At 46.1% G+C, this 23,977-nt stretch overlaps 1 protein-coding gene across 1 annotated transcript in view; it reads left to right on the top strand.

Annotated features, from left to right (window-relative positions):
• Positions 1-6,465, top strand: part of LOC112240024 (neurexophilin-2-like) — a 176,487-nt gene extending 170,022 nt beyond the window's left edge. The window contains exon 3 of the mRNA XM_042320079.1: positions 5,362-6,465. Coding sequence (XP_042176013.1) covers positions 5,362-6,141 — 780 coding nt within the window. The 3' untranslated portion in view covers positions 6,142-6,465. The remainder of the gene's footprint in view (positions 1-5,361) is intronic.
• Positions 6,466-23,977: the final 17,512 nt, after the last annotated feature.

The following is a 23,977-nucleotide window of genomic DNA, read 5'->3' as shown; positions in this document are numbered from 1 at the left end:
AGATGGTGTGGTACAGGATGTGTGCTATAGGTTGTGTGATAAGATGGTGTGGTACAGGTTGTGTGATAAGATGGCGTGGTACAGGTTGTGGGGTATAGGTTGTGTGATATAGGTTGTGTGGTAAGATGGCGTGGTATAGGTTGTGGGATAAGATGGCGTGGTACAGGTTGTGTGATAACATGGCGTGGTATAGGTTGTGTGATAACATGGCGTGGTACAGGTTGTTTGGTATAGGTTGTGTGATAAGATGGCGTGGTACAGGTTGTGTGGAATAGGTTGAGTGATAAGATAGCATGGTATAGGTTGTGTGGTATATGTTGTGTTATAAGATGCCTTTGTACAGGTTGTGTGATAAGATGGCATGGTATAGGTTGTGTGATCAGATGGCGTGGTACAGGTTGTGTGATATAAGTTGTGTGATAAGATTGTGTGGTACAGGTTGTGTGGTATATGTTGTGTGATAAGATGCCTTTGTACAGGTTGTGTGATAAGATGGCATAGTATAGGTTGCGTGATAAGATGGCGTGGTCCAGGTTGTGTGATATAGGTTGTGTGATAAGGTGGCTTTGTACAGGTTGTGTGATAAGATGGCAAGGTCCAGGTTGTGTGATATAGGTTGTGTGATAAGGTGGCTTTGTACAGGTTGTGTGGTATAGATTGTGTGATAAGATGGCGTGGTACAGGTTGTGTGATAAGATGGTGTGGTACAGGATGTGTGGTATAGGTTGTGTGATATGATGGCGTGGTACAGGTTGTGTGATACATTTTGTGTGATAACATGGCGTGGTACAGGTTGTGGGGTATAGGTTGTGTGATAAGATTGTGTGGTACAGATTGTGCGGTATAGGTTGTGTGATAACATGGCATGGTACAGGTTGTGTGATAAGATGTCTTGGTACAGGTTGTGTGATAAGATGGCATGGTATAGGTTGTGTGATAAGATGGCGTGGTACAGGTTGTGTGGTATAGGTTGTGTTATAAGATGGCGTGGTTTAGGTTGTGTGATACATTTTTTGTGATAAGATGGCGTGGTACAGGTTGTGGGGTATAGGTTGTGTGGTATAGGTTGTGTGGTAAGATGGCGTGGTATAGGTTGTGTGATAAGATGGTGTGGTACAAGTTGTTTGGTATAGGTTGTGTGATAAGATGGCGTGGTACAGGTTGTGTGATATAGGTTGTGTGATAAGATGGCGTGGTACAGGTTGTGTGATATAGGTTGTGTGATAAGATGGCGTGGTACAGGTTGTGTGATATAGGTTGTGTGATAAGATGGCGTGGTACAGGTTGTGTGATAAGATGGCATGGTATAGGTTGTGTGATCAGATGGCGTGGTACAGGTTGTGTGATATAAGTTGTGTGATAAGATTGTGTGGTACAGGTTGTGTGGTATAGGTTGTTTGATAAGATGGCATGGTGTAGGTTGTGTGATAAGGTGGCGTGGTACAGGTTGTGTGATATAGGTTGTGTGATAAGATGGCGTGGTACAGGTTGTGTGATACATTTTGTGTGATAACATGGCGTGGTACAGGTTGTGGGGTATAGGTTGTGTGATAAGATTGTGTGGTACAGATTGTGCGGTATAGGTTGTGTGATAACATGGCATGGTACAGGTTGTGTGATAAGATGTCTTGGTACAGGTTGTGTGATAAGATGGCATGGTATAGGTTGTGTGATAAGATGGCGTGGTACAGGTTGTCTGGTATAGGTTGTGTTATAAGATGGCGTGGTTTAGGTTGTGTGATAAGATGGTGTGGTACAGGATGTGTGCTATAGGTTGTGTGATAAGATGGCGTGGTACAGGTTGTGTGATACATTTTGTGTGATAAGATGGCGTGGCACAGGTTGCGGGGTATAGGTTGTGTGATAAGATTGTGTGGTACAGATTGTGTTGTTTAGGTTGTGTGATAACATGGCATGGTACAGGTGTTGTGATAAGATGCCTTGGTACAGGTTGTGTGATAAGATGGCATGGTATAGGTTGTGTGATAAGATGGCGTGGTACAGGTTGTGTGATATAAGTTGTGTGATAAGATTGTGTGGTACAGGTTGTGTGGTATAGGTTGTGTGATAAGATGGCATGGTGTAGGTTGTGTGATAAGGTGGCATGGTACAGGTTGTGTGATAAGATGGCGTGGTACAGGTTGTGTGATACATTTTGTGTGATAACATGGCGTGGTACAGGTTGTGGGGTATAGGTTGTGTGATAAGATTGTGTGGTACAGATTGTGTGGTATAGGTTGTTTGATAACATGGCATGGTACAGGTTGTGTGATAAGATGCCTTGGTATAGGTTGTGTGATAAGATGGCGTGGTACAGGTTGTGTGGTATAGGTTGTGTTATAAGATGGCATGGTATAGGTTGTGTGATAAGATGGTGTGGTACAGGATGTGTGCTATAGGTTGTGTGATATGATGGCGTGGTGCAGGTTGTGTGATACATTTTTTGTGATAAGATGGCATGGTACAGGTTGTGGGGTATAGTTTGTGTGGTATAGGTTGTGTGGTAAGATGTCGTGGTATAGGTTGTGGGATAAGATGGCGTGGTACAGGTTGTGTGATAACATGGCGTGGTATAGGTTTTGTGATAAGATGGCGTGGTACAAGTTGTTTGGTATTGGTTGTGTGATAAGATGGCGTGGTACAGGTTGTGTGATATAGGTTGTGTGATAAGATTGCGTGGTACAGGTTGTGTGGAATAGGTTGAGTGATAAGATGGCGTGGTATAGGTTGTGTGATAAGATGGTGTGGTCCAGGTTGTGTGATATAGGTTGTGTGATAAGATGGTGTGGTACAGGTTGTGTGGTATAGGTTGTGTGATAAGATGGTGTGGTACAGGTTGTGTGGTGTATGTTGTGTGATAAGATGCCTTGGTACAGGTTGTGTGATAAGATGGCATGGTATAGGTTGTGTGATAAGATGGCGTGGTACAGGTTGTGTGGTATAGGTTGTGTGATAAGATGGAGTGGTACAGGTTATGTGATATAGGTTGTGTGATAAGATTGTGTGGTACAGGTTGTGTGGTATAGGTTGTGTGATAAGATGGCATGGTGTAGGTTGTGTGATAATATTGTGTGGTACAGGTTGTGTGGTATAGATTGTGTGATAAGGTTGTGTGGTATAGGTTGTGTGATAAGATGGCGTGGTACAGGTTGTGTGGTATAGGTTTTGTGATAAGATTGTGTCGTATAGGTTGTGTGATATAGGTTGTGTGATAAGATGGCGTGGTACAGGTTGTGTGGTATAGGTTGTGTGATAAGATGGCGTGGTACAGGTTGTGTGGTATAGGTTGTGTGATAAGATGGCGTGGTACAGGTTGTGTGGTATAGGTTGTGTGATAAGATGGCGTGGTACAGGTTGTGTGGTATAGGTTGTGTGATAAGATGGCGTGGTACAGGTTGTGTGGTATAGGTTGTGTGATAAGATGGCGTGGTACAGTTTGTGTGGTATAGGTTGTGTGATAAGATGGCGTGGTACAGGTTGTGTGGTATAGGCTGTGTGATAAGATGGCGTGGTACAGGTTGTGTGATATAGGTTATGTGACATTAGATATTTATAGGAACATATAAAGAGAACAGTGAGAAGAAAGTCAGTCACATTTCCATGGTCTCTTCCACAGTCACATCCCAACCCTGGCAGTTCATCTCCGAGCTTTGAACACTTGGAATGAGGTCTTGTGTTTTCATGGTCTCTTCCACAGGCACATCCCAACCCTGGCAGTTAATCTCTGAGCTTTGAACACTTGGAATGAGGTCTTGTGTTTTCAACTTCATAAATCGGGGCTTATTACGATAATAGTGTCTGTTTTAAGCCACGTCGCCCTGGAATGCCTGGAGCATAGCGGCTTCCTCCGCTTAACCAATCAGCATAGCAGCTCCGATTAACCAATCTTAATTAAGAAGCTTTTGTGTTTCTCCTTCATCAGACCTTGCCTGGCAGGTTTTTTTTCTTTCTCAGTTTTGAAGTCTAAATGATTGCCTCTTCTTTCCACGTGACTGTTCAGGGCTTTGCAGCTTCACCAACACATTATACAGCAGCATGTTGTGTCTCATACAGCGCCAAGAGAAGGGAGAGAGAGAGAAGGGGGAGAAAGAGAGGAGAGGGAGAGAGAGAAGGGGGAGAAAGAGAGGGAGAGAGAATGGAGAGGGAGAAAGAGAGAGAGAGAGGAGGAAGAGAGAGAGAGAGGGGGAGAGAAAGAGAGGAGAGGGAGAGAGAATGGAGAGGGAGAAAGAATGGAGAGGAGAAAGAGGCAGAGAGAGGAGAGAGAGAGAGGAGAGGAGAGAGAGGGAGAAGGAGGGATAGAAAGAAGGGGGAGAAAGAGAGGGAGAGAAAGAAGGGGGAGGGAGAGAGAGAGGGAGAGAAAGAAGGGAGAGAGAGAGGGAGAGAAAGAAGGGAGAGAGAGAGGAGAGGGAGTTCACATTTCTCTCTGTATTTGCTATCCTCCTTGTTGTCACAGCAATTTCCCCAGTTGTTCATCAGCCTTAGATGTTTCTCTCATTTCCATGATGCTAATCTTGTCCAATCTTCACCTGAGCATCTCACTGAACATGAGGAATATATTTAGTTACCTCTCAAGTCAGAGTACAGTATGTTCAATAAAAAGAGACAAAACAATAAACATTCTCCTGCTGCTGTATACTATATTAAATGCTGTACAATATCATTGTACACATTTATTTTCTGAAAGATAACCAGACAACGTTCTAACACTGTGTAATGGTCGTAGACAACGTGTCTAGTTTGTTCGCTGTGAACACATATGCTTCAATTAAGCTTACAGCTGAAGTTATAATGAGGTGGAAATACAGTAGAGCTTGTGTTAGATGTGAAACAGCCTTTTTTAAAGCTTCACATCTGGTGCAACCAGCCAGTGAGTCCAGGCCTCCAGTACCTGCTAGCTAATTACTGCTAACACCTAACAGCTTATTACCATGTATTATGATTGGACTGTATCTAGACTGGACCAGGAACCACTCCTGAAGCAGAGGCTGTGAGGTAGAGAAGATCACTGCTGAGTAGAGTGTTATGTCTAGATTAGGACAAATAATTACAGCTGAACACTTCAAATCCATTCATGTATAGGAGGACATATTATAGTGGATATTGTGGTGATATAGTAGGTCATAAAGTGGAATAGTAGTGGAACAATAGACAAACATCCACATAATTATAACCTTTCGGTTTATGTAGATAGCGTCGCTATTTTTTAGAAAGTGAATAAATTACAGAATATGGCTTTAATGTGTTTTATATTATTGTATGCATCCAGTCGCTCTGCTGTTTGAATATTACAGTTGTGGTATATAGTACATTGTGTAGTTCATGTCCTTTAACTTCCTGTATCTCTCTGTGTTTCCTCTGTAGGTGTGGTGCAGGAAGGTCCAGCTGCAGTTCCCAGAGACAGAGCTGATAGAGTGGGAGGAGGGGGACCATGAGGAGAAGTTCTCCCCCAGTGGAGCCGGTGCCAGTCCCAGAGTCCTCAACCCCCTGAGGCTGTTCGCTAGGGGGGTTCCTGGAGCTGTCGGGCCCCCCAGCCTTAAACACAACCCCATCAGGGACATGACATACCTAGAGAACATGGAGGACTTCTGGGATTGGTTATCCAACCAGACAGATGTTCAGGCCAGCCAGGTCAGAGCCAAGCGACGACCCATCGTCAAGACAGGCAAGTTCAAGAAGATGTTTGGCTGGGGAGACTTCCACTCCAACATTAAGACCGTCAAGCTTAACCTGCTGATCACCGGGAAGATCGTAGACCACGGTAACGGAACTTTCAGTGTCTACTTCCGCCATAACTCCACCGGCCTGGGGAACGTGTCGGTGAGTCTGGTGCCGCCATCTAAAGTGGTGGAGTTTGAGATGGCTCAGCAGTCCACACTGGAGACAAAAGACTCTAAAGCTTTCAACTGTCGTATCGAGTATGAGAAGACGGACCGCAACAAGAAGACGGCTCTGTGCAGCTTCGACTCCTCCAAGGTGTGTTACCAGGAACAGACGCAGAGCCACGTCTCCTGGCTCTGCTCCAAGCCCTTTAAAGTCATCTGCATCTACATCGCCTTCTACAGCGTGGACTACAAACTGGTGCAGAAGGTCTGCCCGGACTACAACTACCATAGTGACACTCCCTACTCTTCCACTGGCTGAAGGTCTGCCGGACTACAACTACCATAATGACACTCCCTACACCTCCACTGGCTGAAGGTCTGCCGGACTACAACTACCATAATGACACTCCCTACTCCTCCACTGGCTGAAGGCCTGCCGGACTACAACTACCATAATGACACTCCCTACTCCTCCACTGGCTGAAGGTCTGCCGGACTACAACTACCATAATGACACTCCCTACTGCTCCACTGGCTGAAGGTCTGCCGGACTACAACTACCATAATGACACTCCCTACTCCTCCACTGGCTGAAGGTCTGCCCGGACTACAACTACCATAATGACACTCCCTACTCCTCCACTGGCTGAAGGCCTGGCAGAAGGTATGCGGACTACAACTACCATAATGACACTCCCTACTCCTCCACTGGCTGAAGGTCTGCCGGACTACAACTAACATAGTGACACTCCCTACTGCTCCACTGGCTGAAGGTCTGCCGGACTACAACTACCATAATGACACTCCCTACTCCTCCACTGGCTGAAGGTCTGCCCGGACTACAACTACCATAATGACACTCCCTACTCCTCCACTGGCTGAGGGTCTGCCTGGACTACATCTACCATAGTGACACTCCCTACTCCTCCACTGGCTGAAGGTATGCCGGCCGGACTACAACTACCATAATGACACTCCCTACTCCTCCACTGGCTGAAGGCCTGCCGGACTACAACTACCATAATGACACTCCCTACTCCTCCACTGGCTGAAGGTCTGCCGGACTACAACTACCATAATGACACTCCCTACTGCTCCACTGGCTGAAGGTCTGCCGGACTACAACTACCATAATGACACTCCCTACTCCTCCACTGGCTGAAGGTCTGCCCGGACTACAACTACCATAATGACACTCCCTACTCCTCCACTGGCTGAAGGTCTGCCGGACTACAACTACCATAATGACACTCCCTACTCCTCCACTGGCTGAAGATCTGCCGGACTACAACTACCATAGTGACACTCCCTACTCCTCCACTGGCTGAAGGTATGCCGGACTACAACTACCATAATGACACTCCCTACTCCTCCACTGGCTGAAGGTCTGCCCGGACTACAACTACCATAATGACACTCCCTACTGCTCCACTGGCTGAAGGTCTGCCGGACTACAACTACCATAATGACACTCCCTACTCCTCCACTGGCTGAAGGTCTGCCCGGACTACAACTACCATAATGACACTCCCTACTCCTCCACTGGCTGAGGGTCTGCCTGGACTACAACTACCATAGTGACACTCCCTACTCCTCCACTGGCTGAAGGTATGCCGGCCGGACTACAACTACCATAATGACACTCCCTACTCCTCCACTGGCTGAAGGTCTGCCGGACTACAACTACCATAATGACACTACCTACTGCTCCACTGGCTGATCAAGTCTGTAAGCTGGATCTCCCTTAGAGTTAGTATGATCACAATATCACCAGCCCTGGCCACAATATCACCAGCCCTGGTCACAATATCACCAACCCTCTTCACAATATCACCAACCCTGGTTACAATTTCACCCGTCCAGGTCACAATATTACCAACCCTAGTTACAATATTACCAACCCTAGTTACAATATCACCAACCCTGGTTACAATATCACCAACCCTCTTGACAATATCACCAACCCTGGTTACAATTTCACCCGTCCAGGTCACAATATTACCAACCCTGGTTACAATATCACCAACCCTGTTACAATATCACCAACCCTGGTTACAATATCACCAACCCTCTTGACAATATCACCAACCCTCTTGACAATATCACCAACCCTGGTTACAATATCACCAGCCGAGGTCACAATATCACCAACCCTGGTTACAATATCACCAACCCTCTTGACAATATCACCAACCCTGGTTACAATTTCACCCGTCCAGGTCACAATATTACCAACCCTAGTTACAATATCACCAACCCTGGTTACAATATCACCAACCCTGGTCACAATATTACCAACCCTGGTTACAATATCACCAGCCCCGGTTACAATATCACCAACCCTGGTTACAATATTACCAGCCCTGGTCACAATATTACCAATATCACCAACCCTGGTTACAATATCACCAGCCCTGGTCACAATATCACCAACCCTGGTTACAATATCACCAACCCTGGTTACAATATCACCAACCCAAGCTGACAAGGTAAAAATCAGGTGTTCTGCCCCTGAGCAAGGCAGTTCACCCACTGTTCAAGGCAGTTAACCCACTGTTCCCCTGAGCAAGGCAGTTGACTCACTGTTCCCCTAAACAAGGCAGTTAATGCACTGTTCGCCTGAGCAAGGCAGTTAACCCACTGTTGCCCTGAACAAGGCAGTTAACTCACTGTTCCCTTGAGCAAGGCAGTAAACCCACTGTTCCCCTGAGTGAGGCAGTTAACCCACTGTTCCCCTGAGCAAGGCAGTTAACCCACTGTTCCCCTGAACAAGGCAGTTAACCCACTGTTCCCCTGAGCGTGGCAGTTAACCCACTGTTCCCCTGAACAAGGCAATTAACCCACTGTTCCCCTGAACAAGGCAGTTAACCCACTGTTCCCCTGAGCAAGGCAGTTAACCCACTGTTCCCCAGGCGCCGTTGACGTGGATGTTGATTGTAAGGCAACCCCCCGCACCACTCAGAGGGGTTAAATGTGGAAGACACATTTCAGTTGAATGAATTCAGTTGAACAACTGACCAGGTATCCCCTTCCTTTTTTAAAACCCTTTTTCAACCCTGGTTGACCATTCTGTTATGATGACCAACCCTGGTTCTGTTTTGATGATAAATACTGGTTAAGCCGTTCTGTTATGATGACCAACCCTGGTTCTGTTATGATGATAAACACTGGTTAAAACGTTCTGTTATGATGACCAACCCTGGTTAAACCGTTCTGTTATGATGACCAACCCTGGTTCTGTTATGATGATAAACACTGGTTAAACCGTTCTGTTATGATGACCAACCCTGGTTCTGTTATGATGACCAACCCTGGTTCTGTTATGATGATCAACACTGGTTAAACCGTTCTGTTATGATGACCAACCCTGGTTAAACCATTCTGTTATGATGACCACCCCTGGTTAAACCATTCTGTTATGATGACCAACCCTGGTTAAACTGTTCTGTTTTGATGACCAACCCTGGTTCTGTTATGATGATCATCCCTGGTTGACCGTTCTGTTATGATGACCAACCCTGGTTTACCGTTCTGTTATGATGACCAACCCAGGTTCTGTTATGATGACCGACCCTGGTTAAACCATTCTGTTATGATGACCAACCCTGGTTCTGTTATGATGACCAACCCAGGTTCAGATATGGTGGCCAACCCTGGTTTTGTTATGATGGCCAACCCTGGTTCTGTTATGACCAACCCAGGTTATGTTATGATGACCAACCCTGGTTCTGTTATGATGACCAACCATGTTTCTGTTATGATGACCAACCCAGGTTCTGTTATGATGACCAACCCTGGTTCTGTTATGATGACCAACCCAGGTTCTGTTATGATGACCAACACAGTTTCTGTAATGATGACCAACCCAGGTTCTGTTATGATGACCAAACCTGGTTCTGTTATGATGACCAACCCTGGTTCTGTTATGGTGACCAACCCTGGTTCTGTTATGATGACCAACCCTGGTTCTGTTATGACCAACCCAGGTTCTGTTATGATGACCAACCGTGGTTCTGTTATGATGACCAACCCAGGTTCTGTTATGATGACCAAACCTGGTTGACCACATGACGACCCCTCTGTTCCTCCTCCTCATCACCTCCATGTGTTCTCAGTAAATCCCAGCCAATTAGAACATTCCAGATGTGGAGTATTAGGGTAGACCAGAGGCTCTCACTACCACATGACACCCTGCAGACCTATACAACAATGCTAACATCAAATCACTTCCTAGCCTTGTTAAATATCTAAATATTCTATAATCTCGAAGGCATTTAAAAAAAAACAAGTTTTTTGATTCTCTTAGGAGAATTTCAAGTCCAAACAAACATTTGCTATTATTTTTTTGTTCCTATTTCTTACTTTAAAACAACATGCTGACTGTTTGGGTAAATTATACCATTGTAACAATCCTGGACAGGTGGCTGATAACAACAGAAGGTACAGGACAGATACAGTGAGCTCCAAAAGTGCTGGGACAATGATGATGTTTTGGCTCTGTGCTCCAGGACTTTGGATTTGAAATGATACAATGACTATGATGTTACACTACAGACTATCAGCTTTAATTTGAGTTTATTGTCATCCATATTGGTTGAATCTTTTAGAAATTACAGCACTTTTTGTACATAGTCCCACCCCCCAATTTAGGTGACCAAAAGTATTGGGACAAATTCACTTTATGTATAAAAGTAGTAAAATGTTAAGTATTTGGTACATCATCTACATATTTGCTGTTTGCTTTGGTTGTGTTTCATATTATGTTGTGGCCAATAGAAATTAACGGTAAATAATGAAGTTTTAAAGTCCATTTTATTTTAAATAAGAATAGAATATGTTTCTAAACACTTTGTTTATTTATTTGTATCTATTTTTAGAACTATTTCTTATTTACAATGACGGACTACTAAAGGGCAAAAGGCTGGTGACGGCTGGGATTAAACATAAATAAAATACAGAATAAAACACACATCACGACTAGAGAGACAACACAACACTTCATAAAGAGAAACCCAAGACAATCACATAGCAAGGCAGCAACACATGTCAACACAGCATGGTAGCAGCACAACATGGTAGCAGCACAGCATGGTAGCAGCACAACATGACAACAACATGGTAGCAGCACAGCATGACAACAACATGGTAGCAACACAACATGGCTGCAGCACAACATGGTAGCAGCACAAAACATGCTACAAACATTATTTGACACATACAACAGCACAAAGGGCAAGAAGGTAGAGACAACAATACATCGCGCAGAGCAGCCACAACTGTCAGTAAGAGTGTCCATGATTGAGTCTTTGAGTGAAGAAATTGAGATAAAACTGTCCAGTTTGAGTATTTGTCGCAGCTCGTTCCAGTCGCTAGCTGCAGCGAACTGAAAAGAGGAGCGACCCAGGGAATGTGTGTGCTTTGGGAACCTTTAACAGAATGTGACTGGCAGAACGGGTGTTGAATGTGGAGGATGAGGGCTGCAGTAGATATCTCACATATGGGGGAGTGAGGCCTAAGAGGGTTTTATAAATAAGCATCAACCAGTGGGTCTTGCGACAGGTATACAGAGATGACCAGTTTATTTGACAAACACTTGACAGTAATGAGTGAGAAAGTTAGAGGCATAAATAGAATACCCACAAAAAATGCTAATCTCCTGTTATTGTAATGGTGAGAGGTTAGCATGTCTTGGGGGTATGATATTTGTACTTCTGTAACTTTCTTACTCCTCATTAATCACGATTCTATCAGGATTATTCGTAATCATGGTATCATCCACATTAATGTAGGTGTTTAGAAACATATTCTATTCTTCTTTACAATTAAAGTGACTTTTGGAGCTCACTGTAGATAATCCACTTGGCCAGCATCCCGGAGTCGCCTCTTCACTGTTGACATTGAGACTGGTGTTTTGCGGGCACCATTTGATGAAGATGCCAGTTGAGGACTTGTGAGGTGTCTGTTTCTAAAACTAGACACTCTAATGTACTTGTCTTCTTGCTCAGTTGTGCATCGGGGCCTCCCACTCCTCTTTCTATTCTGGTTAGAGCCAGTTTGCGCTGGTCTGTGAAGGGAGTAGCACACAGCGTTGTACAAGATCTTCAGTTTCTTGGCAATATCTCACATGGAATAGCCTTCATTTGTCAGAACAAGAGTAGACTGATGAGTTTCAGAAGAAAGTTCTTTGTTTCAAGCCATTTTGAGCCTATAATCGAACCCACAAATGCGGATGCTCCAGATACTCAACTAGTCTAAAGAAGACCAGTTTTATTGCTTCTTTAATCAGCACAACAGTTTTCAGCTGTGCTAACATAATTGCAAAATGATCAATTAGCCTTTTAAAATTATAAACTTGGATTAGTTAACACAACGTGCCATTGGAACACAGGAGTGACAGTTGCTGATAATGGGCCTCTGTACGCCTAGGCAGATATTCCATTAAAAACCATCCGTTTCCATCTACAATAGTCATTTACAACATTAACAATGTTTACACTGTATTTCTGATCAATTTGATGTTATTTTAATGGACAAAAATGTGATTTTCTCTCAAAAACAAGGACATTTCTAAGTGACCCCAAACTTTTGAACGATAGTGTATATAACAACAGGAGTTATAGGAGAGGTGTCTGATAACAATAGAAGATACAGGACAGATATATAACAACAGGAGTGTTTAGTGAAGCTGGCAGGCTGTTAACATCACTTTGTCACAGTCCGGACACCTCCTGGCTCTTCCTGACACTCAGCCTGACTCTTCATAGCTTCCATTAACATTAATTAGAGAGGGGAATTGTAATTTACTCTATGTGACAGAGAAAACTAAAATGCTCAAAGTTAAAATGATCCTCTTCTGGAATGATAACATGCCTGTGATCATGGAGCAGAGATAAACTGGAGATATTGTGAGATATTACAGGAGTTGTGTGGGGTCGTCCTGATGTTAAACTGCTGCTCTTAAGTATACACATGCACTTGACAGGTAATTCTCCAAACTCAGAACGCACTGAAAATAATCAATAATCTCTTAACCCATCTGACAAAAACAAAAGCACCAACTCTCCTCAATATTTGGCTGACAATTCAGACCTCTCCAAAGTGTTTTGGTTTTTAAATGGATTTTTAGATCATTTAGAATGTTTAGAATGGTTCGAATGTTTAGGGGTCGTTCCACCAATTGGGTTCCTTTTGAAAAGTGTAAAAAGATACATTTTGTTTCACCTAATTTTAACATTCTGTCATTCATTAACATTCTGTTAATAAAAAAAACATGTTTTCCATCTCAATAGGTTAAAGAAAAAAATACTAGGCTAACATATGGAATTGTTTTAGGATGTTCATACAATGCAGCATTTAGCTATTTCATTTTGAATTTTAGGACCCCTTTAGGTATCAAAATGAAATATTTACTACTATAGCTCATAGAAATGTACTGAATTACGCATTCATAAATGGAAAAAAAGACAGTCCAAAAATAAATCTGAAGGAATAAGGTTTTGAAGTGTCTGTCCTACGTCTAGGAGATATAAGAAAGCTCAGGACATATTTAACCCCTTAGTTTTGTGCCAACAAAAGTATCTCCATACTTCCATTGGTTACCTTCAGGGTCTCCCCTTTCCATAGAGGAATCATAACCTTCAGGGTCTCCCCTTTCCATAGAGGAGTCATAACCTTCAGGGTCTCCCCTTTCCATAGAGGCGTCATAACCTTCAGGGTCTCCCCTTTCCCATAGAGGAGTCACAAAAGTTTTGTAGGCCAAACCGTTCAGATCATGGTGTGAGCTACACAGCTGTAGCTCAGCCACCTTCCACCGCAGATGGAAGAGGTCGACATAGGCGGATGACAACAACCTGATGTCTCTAGTTTAAACTGACAGATTTTGATGGGTTTTATTATTTTTATTTATCTGTTATTTTACCAGGTAAGTTGACTGAGAACACATTCTCATTTGCAGCAATGACCTGGGGAATAGTTACAGGGGAGAGGAGGGGGATGAATGAGCCAATTGTAAACTGGGGATTATTAGGTGACCATGATGGTTTGAGGGCCAGATTGGGAATTTAGCCAGGACACCAGGGTTAACACCCCTACTCTTACAATCAGTGCCATGGGATCATAAATGACCTCAGAGAGTCAGGACACCCGTTTAACGTCCCACCCGAAAGACAGCACCCTACACAGGGCAGTGTTCTCAATCACTACCCTGTGGAATTGGGATATTTTTTAAGGCCTGAAGAAAGAGTGCCTCCTTCTGGCACTCCAACACCACTTCCAGCAGAATCTGGTCTCCCATCCAGGGACTCACCAGGACCAACCCTGCTTATCTTCAGAAGCAAGCCAACAGTGGTATGCAGGGTGGTATGCTGCTGGCTGTGTTATTACGTTACTTAGATTGACACACGGATGTGTCAACAGACTCTTAAGGAATAAAACGAGAGTTTAGTCCAAGTAACAGGGTTGACCTTAAAATTACTTTCTTTTTAAACATTGAAATGAATCATTAAATAAATAGTAAATCAGCAGAAATGACTGTCAAAGCAACATAACATAACTAGGGCTTTACAATGATGCTGAACATTTAGAGACATTTTGGGGATAGTGGGTTCAAATCTTCCGAGTAGTCACAAAAGGCGTACAGAGGGACATGTCAAAATGCAACATTTTGGCACTTTAGCAAGTCTTTATTCATATAAAAAAGCAGATTTATTGAATTTCCATGTGGTCTCCCACTGGTTGAATCAACTCACTTTCAACATAATTTCAGTGAAATTACATTCAACCAATGTGGAATAGACATTGAATTGACATCTGTCAATTCAATGAATTGACCATTTTATTAAAGGGCACTTCACTTAATATAACAGGCTTTTAAAATTCAATATTTGCACACGATTCCTACTTAAAATAATCAAATGGCACTCATTTAATGGAATGACCCTTAGACTGGCTAGAATGGTTAGAATAGGTTGTCAATAAAGCGTCACAATACGGTGCAGAGCGTTCGGTATCATCACCTCTGGAAGAGCATAGAACTACAAATGTCAGATAATTCCATATTCTGCTGTATCAGTTATACAGCAGTAACTGCATGCTGTTCATGGTCATTTCAGATATGTGAGGGTAGCCTGACGATATCTCTTAACATTGGCCACCATTGATTGGATATGTGAGTGTTATAAAATAAAAGTGAACTATAGCTGACAAGAATGAGTGGTTAAGGTTAATTTCTTGTCCTTTGCAGGCTCTTCCTGTCAAGCAGCAGAAGGGAACATTTTACCAATGTACTGTTAGCTGATAATACTTGCAAGCTATCGGCATAAACTTGTTACAGGCTAAACAGAGGTAAATAGACCTAATGTACTTCTTTCTCAGACCAACGTAGGCCTACCTAGCAAATTTAGCTAACGTTATCCACTTTTCAACATTGTTTTTTAAGAGTGTTTAGTCACGATTGCTGCTGATGGATCACGTCAAATTGGCTAGCCAGCTAATAACAGATCTAACCTAGTGGTTAGAGCGACAGGTGACCTAGTGGTTAGAGCGGCAGGTAGCCTAGTAGTTTGAGCTTTGGGGCGGCAGGTAGCCTAGTGGTTAGAATGTTGGGAGGCAGGTAGCCTAGTGGATAGAATGTTGGGGAGGCAGGTAGCCTAGTAGTTAGAGCATTGCGGAGGCATGTAGCCTCGTGGTTAGAGCGTTGGGGAGGCAGGTAGCCTAGTTGTTAGAGCGTTGGGGTGGCAGGTAACCTAGAGCGTTGAGGTGGCAGGTAGCCTAGTGGTTAGAGCATTGGTGTGGCAGGTAGCCTAGTGGTTAGAGCGTTGGGGAGGCAGGTAACCTAGTGGTTACAGCGTTGGTGTGGCAGGTAACCTAGAGCGTTGGGGCGGCAGGTAGCTTAGTGGTTAGAGCGCTGGGGCGGCAGGTAGGCTAGTGATTAGAGCGTTGGGGCGGCAGGTAGGCTAGTTGTTAGAGCGTTGGGGAGGCAGTTAATCTAGTGGTTGGAGCAGCAGGTAGCCTAGTGGTTAGAGAGGCAGGTAACCTAATGGTTAGAATGACAGGGCGGCAGGTAGCCTAGTGGTTAGAGCGTTGGGGAGCCAGGTAGCCTAGTGGTTAGAGCGTTGGGGTGACAGGTAATCTAGTGGTTAGATCGTTGGGGTGGCAGATAGCCTAGTGGTTAGAGTGTTGGGGAGGCAGGTAGCCTAGTGGTGAGGGCGTTAGGGAGGCAGGTAGCCTAATGGTTAAAGCGTTGGGGTGGCAGGTAGCCTAGTGGTTAGAGTGTTGGGGAGGCAGGTAGCCTAGTGGTTAGATCGTTGGTGTGGCAGATAGCCTAGTGGTTACAGTGTTGGGGAGGCAGGTAACCTAGTGGTTAGAGCGTTGTGGCGGCAGGTAACCTAGAGCGTTGGGGCGGCAGGTAACCTAGTGGTTAGAGCGGCAGGTAGCCTAGTGGTTAGAGCATTGGGGCGGCAGGTAGCCTGATGGTTAGAGTGTTGGAGAGAAAGGTAGCCTAGTGGTTAGAGCGTTGTGGAGGCAGGTAGCCTAGTGGTTAGGGCGTTGGGGAGGCAGGTAGCCTAGTGGTTAGAGCGTTGGGGTGACAGGTAACCTAGTGGCTAGATCGTTGGGGTGGCAGATAGCCTAGTGGTTAGAGCGTAGGGGCGGCAGGTAGCCTAGTGGTCAGAGCGTAGGGGCGGCAGGTAGCCTAGTGGTTAAAGTGTAGAGGCGGCAGGTAGCCTAGTGGTCAGAGCGTAGGGGCGGCAGGTAGCCTAGTGGTTAGAGTGTAGAGGCGGCAGGTAGCCTAGTGGTCAGAGCGTAGGGGCGGCAGGTAGCCTAGTGGTTAGAGTGTAGAGGCGGGAGGTAGCCTAGTGGTTAGAGTGTGGAGGCGGCAGGTAGCCTAGTGGTCAGAGCGTAGGGGCGGCAGGTAGCCTAGTGGTTAGAGCATAGGGGTGGCAGGTAGCTTAGTGGTTAGAGCATAGCGGCGGCAGGTAGCCTAGTGGTTAGATTGTTGAGGCGGCAGGTAACCTAGTGGTTAGAGCGACAGGTAACCTAGAGGTTAGAGCGGCAGGTAGCCTAGTAGTTTGAGCTTTGGGGCGGCAGGTAGCCTAGTGGTTAGAATGTTGGGAGGCAGGTAGCCTAGTAGTTAGAGCATTGCGGAGGCATGTAGCCTAGTGGTTAGAGCATTGGGGAGGCAGGTAGCCTAGTTGTTAGAGCGTTGGGGAGGCAGGTAGCCTAGTGGTTAGAGCGTTGGGGCGGCAGGTAGCCTAGTGGTTAGAGCGTTGGGGAGCCAGGTAGCCTAGTGGTTAGAGCGTTGGGGTGACAGGTAACCTAGTGGTTAGATCGTTGGGGTGGCAGATAGCCTAGTGGTTAGAGTGTTGGGGAGGCAGGTAGCCTAGTGGTGAGGGCGTTAGGGAGGCAGGTAGCCTAATGGTTAAAGCGTTGGGGTGGCAGGTAGCATAGTGGTTAGAGCGTTGGGGAGGCAGGTAGCCTAGTGGTTAGATCGTTGTTGTGGCAGATAGCCTAGAGCGTTGGGGCGGCAGGTAACCTAGTGGTTAGAGCGGCAGGTAGCCTAGTGGTTAGAGCGTTGGGGCGGCAGGTAGCCTAGTGGTAAGAGCGGCAGGTAGCCTAGTAATTAGAGCGTTGGGGCAGCAGGTAACCTAGTGGTTAGAGCGGCAGGTAGCCTAGTGGTTATAGCGTTGGGGCGGCAGGTAACCTAGTGGTTAGAGCGGCAGGTAGCCTAGTGGTTAGAGCGATGTGGCGGCAGGTAGCCTAGTGGTAAGAGCATTAGGTAGGCAGGTAACATAGTGGTTAGAGCGGCAGGTAGCCTAGTGGTTAGAGCGGCAGGTAGCCTAGTGGTTAGAGCAGCAGGTAACCTAGTGGTTAGAGCGATGGTGCGGCAGGTAATCTAGTGGTTAGAGCGTTGGGGCGGCAGGTAGCCTAGTGGTTAGAACGTTGGGGAGGCAGTTAGCCTAGTGGTTAGAGTGTTGGAGAGTCAGGTAGCATAGTGGTTAGAGCGTTGGGGTGGCAGATGACCTAGTGGTTAGATCGTTGGGGTGGCAGATAGCCTAGTGGTTACAGTGTTATAGGGTGGTAGGTAGCCTAGTGGTTCGAGCGTTGGGGAGGCAGGTAACCTAATGGTTAGAGCATTGAGGTGGCAGGTAACCTAGTGGTTAGATCGTTGGTGTGGCAGATAGCCTAGTGGTTACAGTGTTGGGGAGGCAGGTAACCTAGTGGTTAGATCGTTGGTGTGGCAGATAGCCTCGTGGTTACAGTGTTGGGGAGGCAGGTAACCTAGAGCGTTGGGGCGGCAGGTAACCTAGTGGTTAGAGCGGCAGGTAGCCTAGTGGTTAGAGCGTTGGGGCGGCAGGTAGCCTAGTGGTTAGAGCGTTGGGGAGCCAGGTAGCCTAGTGGTTAGAGCGTTGGGGTGACAGGTAACCTAGTGGTTAGATCGTTGGGGTGACAGATAGCCTAGTGGTTAGAGCATTGGGGAGGCAGGTAACCTAGTGGTTAGAGTGTTGTGGCGGCAGGTAACCTAGAGCGTTGGGGCGGCAGGTAACCTAGTGGTTAGAGCGGCAGGTAGCCTAGTGGTTAGAGCATTGGGGCGGCAGGTAGCCTGATGGTTAGAGTGTTGGAGAGAAAGGTAGCCTTGTGGTAAGAGCATTAGGTAGGCAGATAACATAGTGGTTAGAGCGGCAGGTAGCCTAGTGGTTAGAGCGGCAGGTAGCCTTTTGGTTAGAGCGATGGGGCGGCAGGTAATCTAGTGGTTAGAGCGTTGGGGCGGCAGGTAGCCTAGTGGTTAGAACGTTGGGGAGGCAGTTAGCCTAGTGGTTAGTGTTGGAGAGTCAGGTAGCATAGTGGTTAGAGCGTTGGGGTGGCAGATGACCTAGTGGTTAGATCGTTGGGGTGGCAGATAGCCTAGTGGTTACAGTGTTGGGGAGGCAGGTAACCTAGTGGTTAGATCGTTGGTGTGGCAGATAGCCTCGTGGTTACAGTGTTGGGGAGGCAGGTAACCTAGAGCGTTGGGGCGGCAGGTAACCTAGTGGTTAGAGCGGCAGGTAGCCTAGTGGTTAGAGCGTTGGGGAGGCAGGTAGCCTAGTGGTTAGAGCGGCAGGTAGCCTAGTGGTGGCAGGTGACCTAGTGGTTAGAGCGTTGGGGTGGCAGGTAGCCTAGTGGTTAGAGGCAGGTAGCCTAGTGGTTAGAGCATGTAGCCTAGTGGTTAGAGCGTTGGGGAGGCAGGTAGCCTAGTGGTTAGATCGTTGGTGTGGCAGATAGCCTCGTGGTTACAGTGTTGGGGAGGCAGGTAACCTAGAGCGTTGGGGCGGCAGGTAACCTAGTGGTTAGAGCGGCAGGTAGCCTAGTGGTTAGAGCGTTGGGGAGGCAGGTAGCCTAGTGGTTAGAGCGTTGGGGTGGCAGGTGACCTAGTGGTTAGAGCGTTGGGGAGGCAGGTAGCCTAGTGGTTAGAGCATTGCGGAGGCATGTAGCCTAGTGGTTAGAGCGTTGGGGAGGCAGTTAGCCTAGTGGTTAGAGCGTTGGGGAGGCAGGTAGCCTAGTGGTTAGAGCGTTGGGGCGGCAGGTAGCCTAGTGGTTAGAGCGTTGGGGAGCCAGGTAGCCTAGTGGTTAGAGCGTTGGGGTGACAGGTAACCTAGTGGTTAGATCGTTGGGGTGACAGATAGCCTAGTGGTTAGAGCATTGGGGAGGCAGGTAACCTAGTGGTTAGAGCGGCAGGTAGCCTGTGGTTAGAGCGCGGCAGGTAACCTAGAGCGTTGGGGCGGCAGGTAACCTAGTGGTTAGAGCGGCAGGTAGCCTAGTGGTTAGAGCATTGGGGCAGCAGGTAGCCTGATGGTTAGAGTGTTGGAGAGAAAGGTAGCCTAGTGGTTAGGGCGTTGGGGAGGCAGGTAGCCTAGTGGTTAGGGCGTTGGGGAGACAGGTAGCCTAGTGGTTAGAGCGTTGGGGAGACAGGTAGCCTAGTGGTGAGGGCGTTAGGGAGGCAGGTAGCCTAATGGTTAAAGCGTTGGGGTGGCAGGTAGCATAGTGGTTAGAGCGTTGGGGAGGCAGGTAGCCTAGTGGTTAGATCGTTGTTGTGGCAGATAGCCTAGAGCGTTGGGGCGGCAGGTAGCCTAGTGGTTAGAGCGGCAGGTAGCCTAGTAATTAGAGCGTTGGGGCGGCAGGTAGCCTAGTGGTAAGAGCGGCAGGTAGCCTAGTGGTTATAGCGTTGGGGCGGCAGGTAACCTCGTGGTTAGAGCGGCAGGTAGCCTAGTGGTTAGAGCGATGTGGCGGCAGGTAGCCTAGTGGTAAGAGCATTAGGTAGGCAGGTAACATAGTGGTTAGAGCGGCAGGTAGCCTAGTGGTTAGAGCGGCAGGTAGCCTAGTGGTTAGAGCAGCAGGTAACCTAGTGGTTAGAGCGATGGGGCGGCAGGTAATCTAGTGGTTAGAGCGTTGGGGCGGCAGGTAGCCTAGTGGTTAGAACGTTGGGGAGGCAGTTAGCCTAGTGGTTAGAGTGTTGGAGAGTCAGGTAACCTAGTGGTTAGAGCGGCAGGTAATCTAGTGGTTAGAGCGTTGGGGCGGCAGGTAGCCTAGTGGTTAGATCGTTGGGGTGGCAGATAGCCTAGTGGTTACAGTGTTATAGGGTGGTAGGTAGCCTAGTGGTTCGAGCGTTGGGGAGGCAGGTAACCTAATGGTTAGAGCATTGAGGTGGCAGGTAACCTAGTGGTTAGATCGTTGGTGTGGCAGATAGCCTAGTGGTTACAGTGTTGGGGAGGCAGGTAACCTAGTGGTTAGATCGTTGGTGTGGCAGATAGCCTCGTGGTTACAGTGTTGGGGAGGCAGGTAACTTAGAGCGTTGGGGCGGCAGGTAACCTAGTGGTTAGAGCGGCAGGTAGCCTAGTGGTTAGAGCGTTGGGGAGGCAGGTAGCCTAGTGGTTAGAGCGTTGGGGTGGCAGGTGACCTAGTGGTTAGAGCGTTGGGGAGGCAGGTAGCCTAGTGGTTAGAGGGTTGGGGAGGCAGGTAGCCTAGTGGTTAGAGCGTTGGGGAGGCAGGTAGCCTAGTGGTTAGAGCGTTGGGGAGGCAGGTAGCCTAGTGGTTAGAGTGTAGGGGAGGCAGGTAGCCTAGTGGTTAGAGTATTGGGGAGGCAGGTAGCCTAGTGGTTAGAGTGTTGGGGCGGCAGGTAGCCTAGTGGTTAGAGTGTTGGGGAGGCAGGTAGCCTAGTGGTTAGAGTGTTGGGGAGGCAGGTAGCCTAGTGGTTTAGAGCGTTGGGCCAGTAACCGAAAGGTTGCATGTTGAATCCCTGAGCTGCTCCTGAACAAGGCAGTTAACCCACTGTTCCTAGGCTGTCACTGTAAATAGAACTGACTTGCCTAGTTAAATAAAGTTCTTAAAAAAATGTTTAACAATCCCTTGAAAACTGCACACAGTTGTCAATGGTTTTAGCAGAGCTGTGGGTCTTCTTGCTCACCAGCAGCCAAATGGATTGCTCTGCACCATATTAGGTCGTAATCAATGAAACGTCACATGGGGACAAACATTTGGGACAGATCATTAGGATTCTCAGGTTCCAAATATTTTAAATGTCTCGTGTCATGTTAGCTCATACATATTCAGAGGTTGCTACAGCCTCTCACCTCATGTAATGCATGTCAATCACTGGAGTCAAAGACATGTTGATTGAGTTGGAAAGAAAGAGTTATGTTTCTGATGTCTTAAAACTGTAAATTAAACTCTAATAATATACAAATGACAAGAACTGTATTATAATGAGCAAACTGAATCTAATTTAATCTATGTTAATGTTTTAGTTCTAATCCATGTGAATTGTTCAATATGTGTATGTTTCAGCAAAGATAAAAATATATGAGTTTACATATGGCTTAAACAAATGTCAATTGCTTTCTATTTTCCATAAATGTATCAATGTAGATATTAATTGTTCCTTAGTTTTGGTGTTTGCCAGTAACATCTATTAAATGTAGCAACATTGATATTTATTGCAGAGATGAAATGATTAGACCTATTGTTTATTTGCTTAATCTTGTTTCTAGTTATTGTTCTGTAAGATATGTGCATTGTGTAACTTAAATGTTAATTTAAAACTTTAATAGGAATTTATTTTATTAAAATTAAATGTAAAAATTGTTTGTAAAATCTATTTCGGTTTTTATGACATTAAACATGAATTGAACTTGGGACAGAGTGCGATGGAATTGGTTTGGCTTAAATAAACTATGAAAATTTGTATTAATGGAATAAACGTTTTAAAGTATACATTTCTATGATTTATTTGATTTGCTATAGATATCTGTCCAGAAGAGAGGTGATAGTCTCCATACATTATATCTTCCCTGCAGGAACACTCTACACTACCATGTTCTGCCCATCAGGAACCCTCTCTATACTACCATGTTCTGTTCTGTTCATCAGGGAACCCTCTCTACACTACCATGTTCTGTTCTGTCCATCAGGAACCCTCTCTACACTACCGTGTTCTGTTCTGCCCATCAGGAACCCTCTCTACACTACCATGTTCAGTTCTGTCCATCAAGAACCCTCTCTACACTATCATGTTTTGTTCTGCCCATCAGGAACTCTCTACACTACCATGTTCTGTTCTGTCCTGTCAATCTGGAACCCTCTCTAAACTAACATGTTCTGTTCTGTTCTGTCCATCAGGAACCCTCTCTACAGTACCATGTTCTGTTCTGTCCATTAGGAACCCTCTCTACACTACCATGTTCTGTTCTGTCCATTAGGAACCCTCTGTACACTACCATGTTCTGTTCTGTCCATCAGGAACCCTCTCTACGCTACCATGTTCTGTTCTGTCCATCAGGAACTCTCTACACGACTATGTTCTGTTCTGTCAATCTGGAACCTTCTCTACACTACCATGTTCTGTTCTGCCCATCAGGAACCCTCTCTAAACTAACATGTTCTGTTCTTTTCTGTCCATCAGGAACCCTCTCTACAGTACCATGTTCTGTTCTGTCCATTAGGAACCCTCTGTACACTACCATGTTTTGTTCTGTTCTGTCAATCTGGAACCCTCTCTAAACTAACATGTTCTGTTATGTCTACAAGGAGCCCTCTCTACACTACCATGTTCTGTTCTATACTGCAAATCAGGAACCCTCTCTACTCTACCATGTTCTGTTCTGCCCATCAGGAACCCACTCTATAGTGCCATGTTCTGTTCTGTTTTGTCCATCAGGAACCCTCTCTACACTACCATGTTCTGTTCTGTCCATCAGGAACCCTCTCTACACTACCATGTTCTGTTCTGTCCATCAGGAACCCTCTCTACACTGCCATGTTCTGTTCTGTTCTGCCCATCAGCAACCCTCTCTACACTACCATGTTCTGTTCTGTCCATCAGGAACCCTCTCTACACTACCATGTTCTGTTCTTTTCTGCCCACCAGCAACCCTCTCTACACTACCATGTTCTGTTCTGTCCATCAGGAGCCCTCTCTACACATCCATGTACTGTTCTGTCCATCAGGAACTCTCTACACTACCATGTTCTGTTCTGTCCATCAGGAACCCTCTCTACACTACCATGTTCTGTTCTGTCCATCAGGAACCCTCTCTACACTACCATGTTCTGTTCTGTCCATCAGGAACCCTCTCTACACTACCATGTTCTGTTCTGTCCATCAGGAACCCTCTCTAAACTTCCATGTTCAGTTCTGTCCATCAGCAACCCTCTCTACACCACCATGATCTGTTCTGTTCTGTCCATCAGGAACCCTCTCTACAATACCATATTCTGTTCTGTCTATCAGGAACCCTCTCTACACTACCATGTTCTCTTATGCCCATCAGGAACCGTCTCCACACTAGCATGTTCTGCTCTGTTCTGTCAATCAGCAACCCTCTCTACACTACCATGTTCTCTTATGCCCATCAGGAACCCTCTCCACACTAGCATGTTCTGCTCTGTTCTGTCAATCAGCAACCCTCTCTACACTACCATGTTCTGTTCTGTTCTGTCCATCAGGAACTCTCTAAAATACCATGATCTTTTCTGTCCATTAGGAACCCTCTGTACACTACCATGTTCTGTTCTGTCCATCAGGAACCCTCTCTACACATCCATGTTCTGTGCTGACCATCACGAACCCTCTCTACGCTACCATGTTCTACCCATCAGGAACACTCTAAACTGCCATGTTCTGTTCT

The sequence above is a fragment of the Oncorhynchus tshawytscha genome, linkage group LG03 (assembly GCF_018296145.1).
Source record: "Oncorhynchus tshawytscha isolate Ot180627B linkage group LG03, Otsh_v2.0, whole genome shotgun sequence".
Classification (NCBI taxonomy): Eukaryota; Metazoa; Chordata; class Actinopteri; order Salmoniformes; family Salmonidae; genus Oncorhynchus; species Oncorhynchus tshawytscha.
Note: the sequence above shows the minus strand (reverse complement) of the source record. Positions and strands in the feature narration are given on the sequence as shown.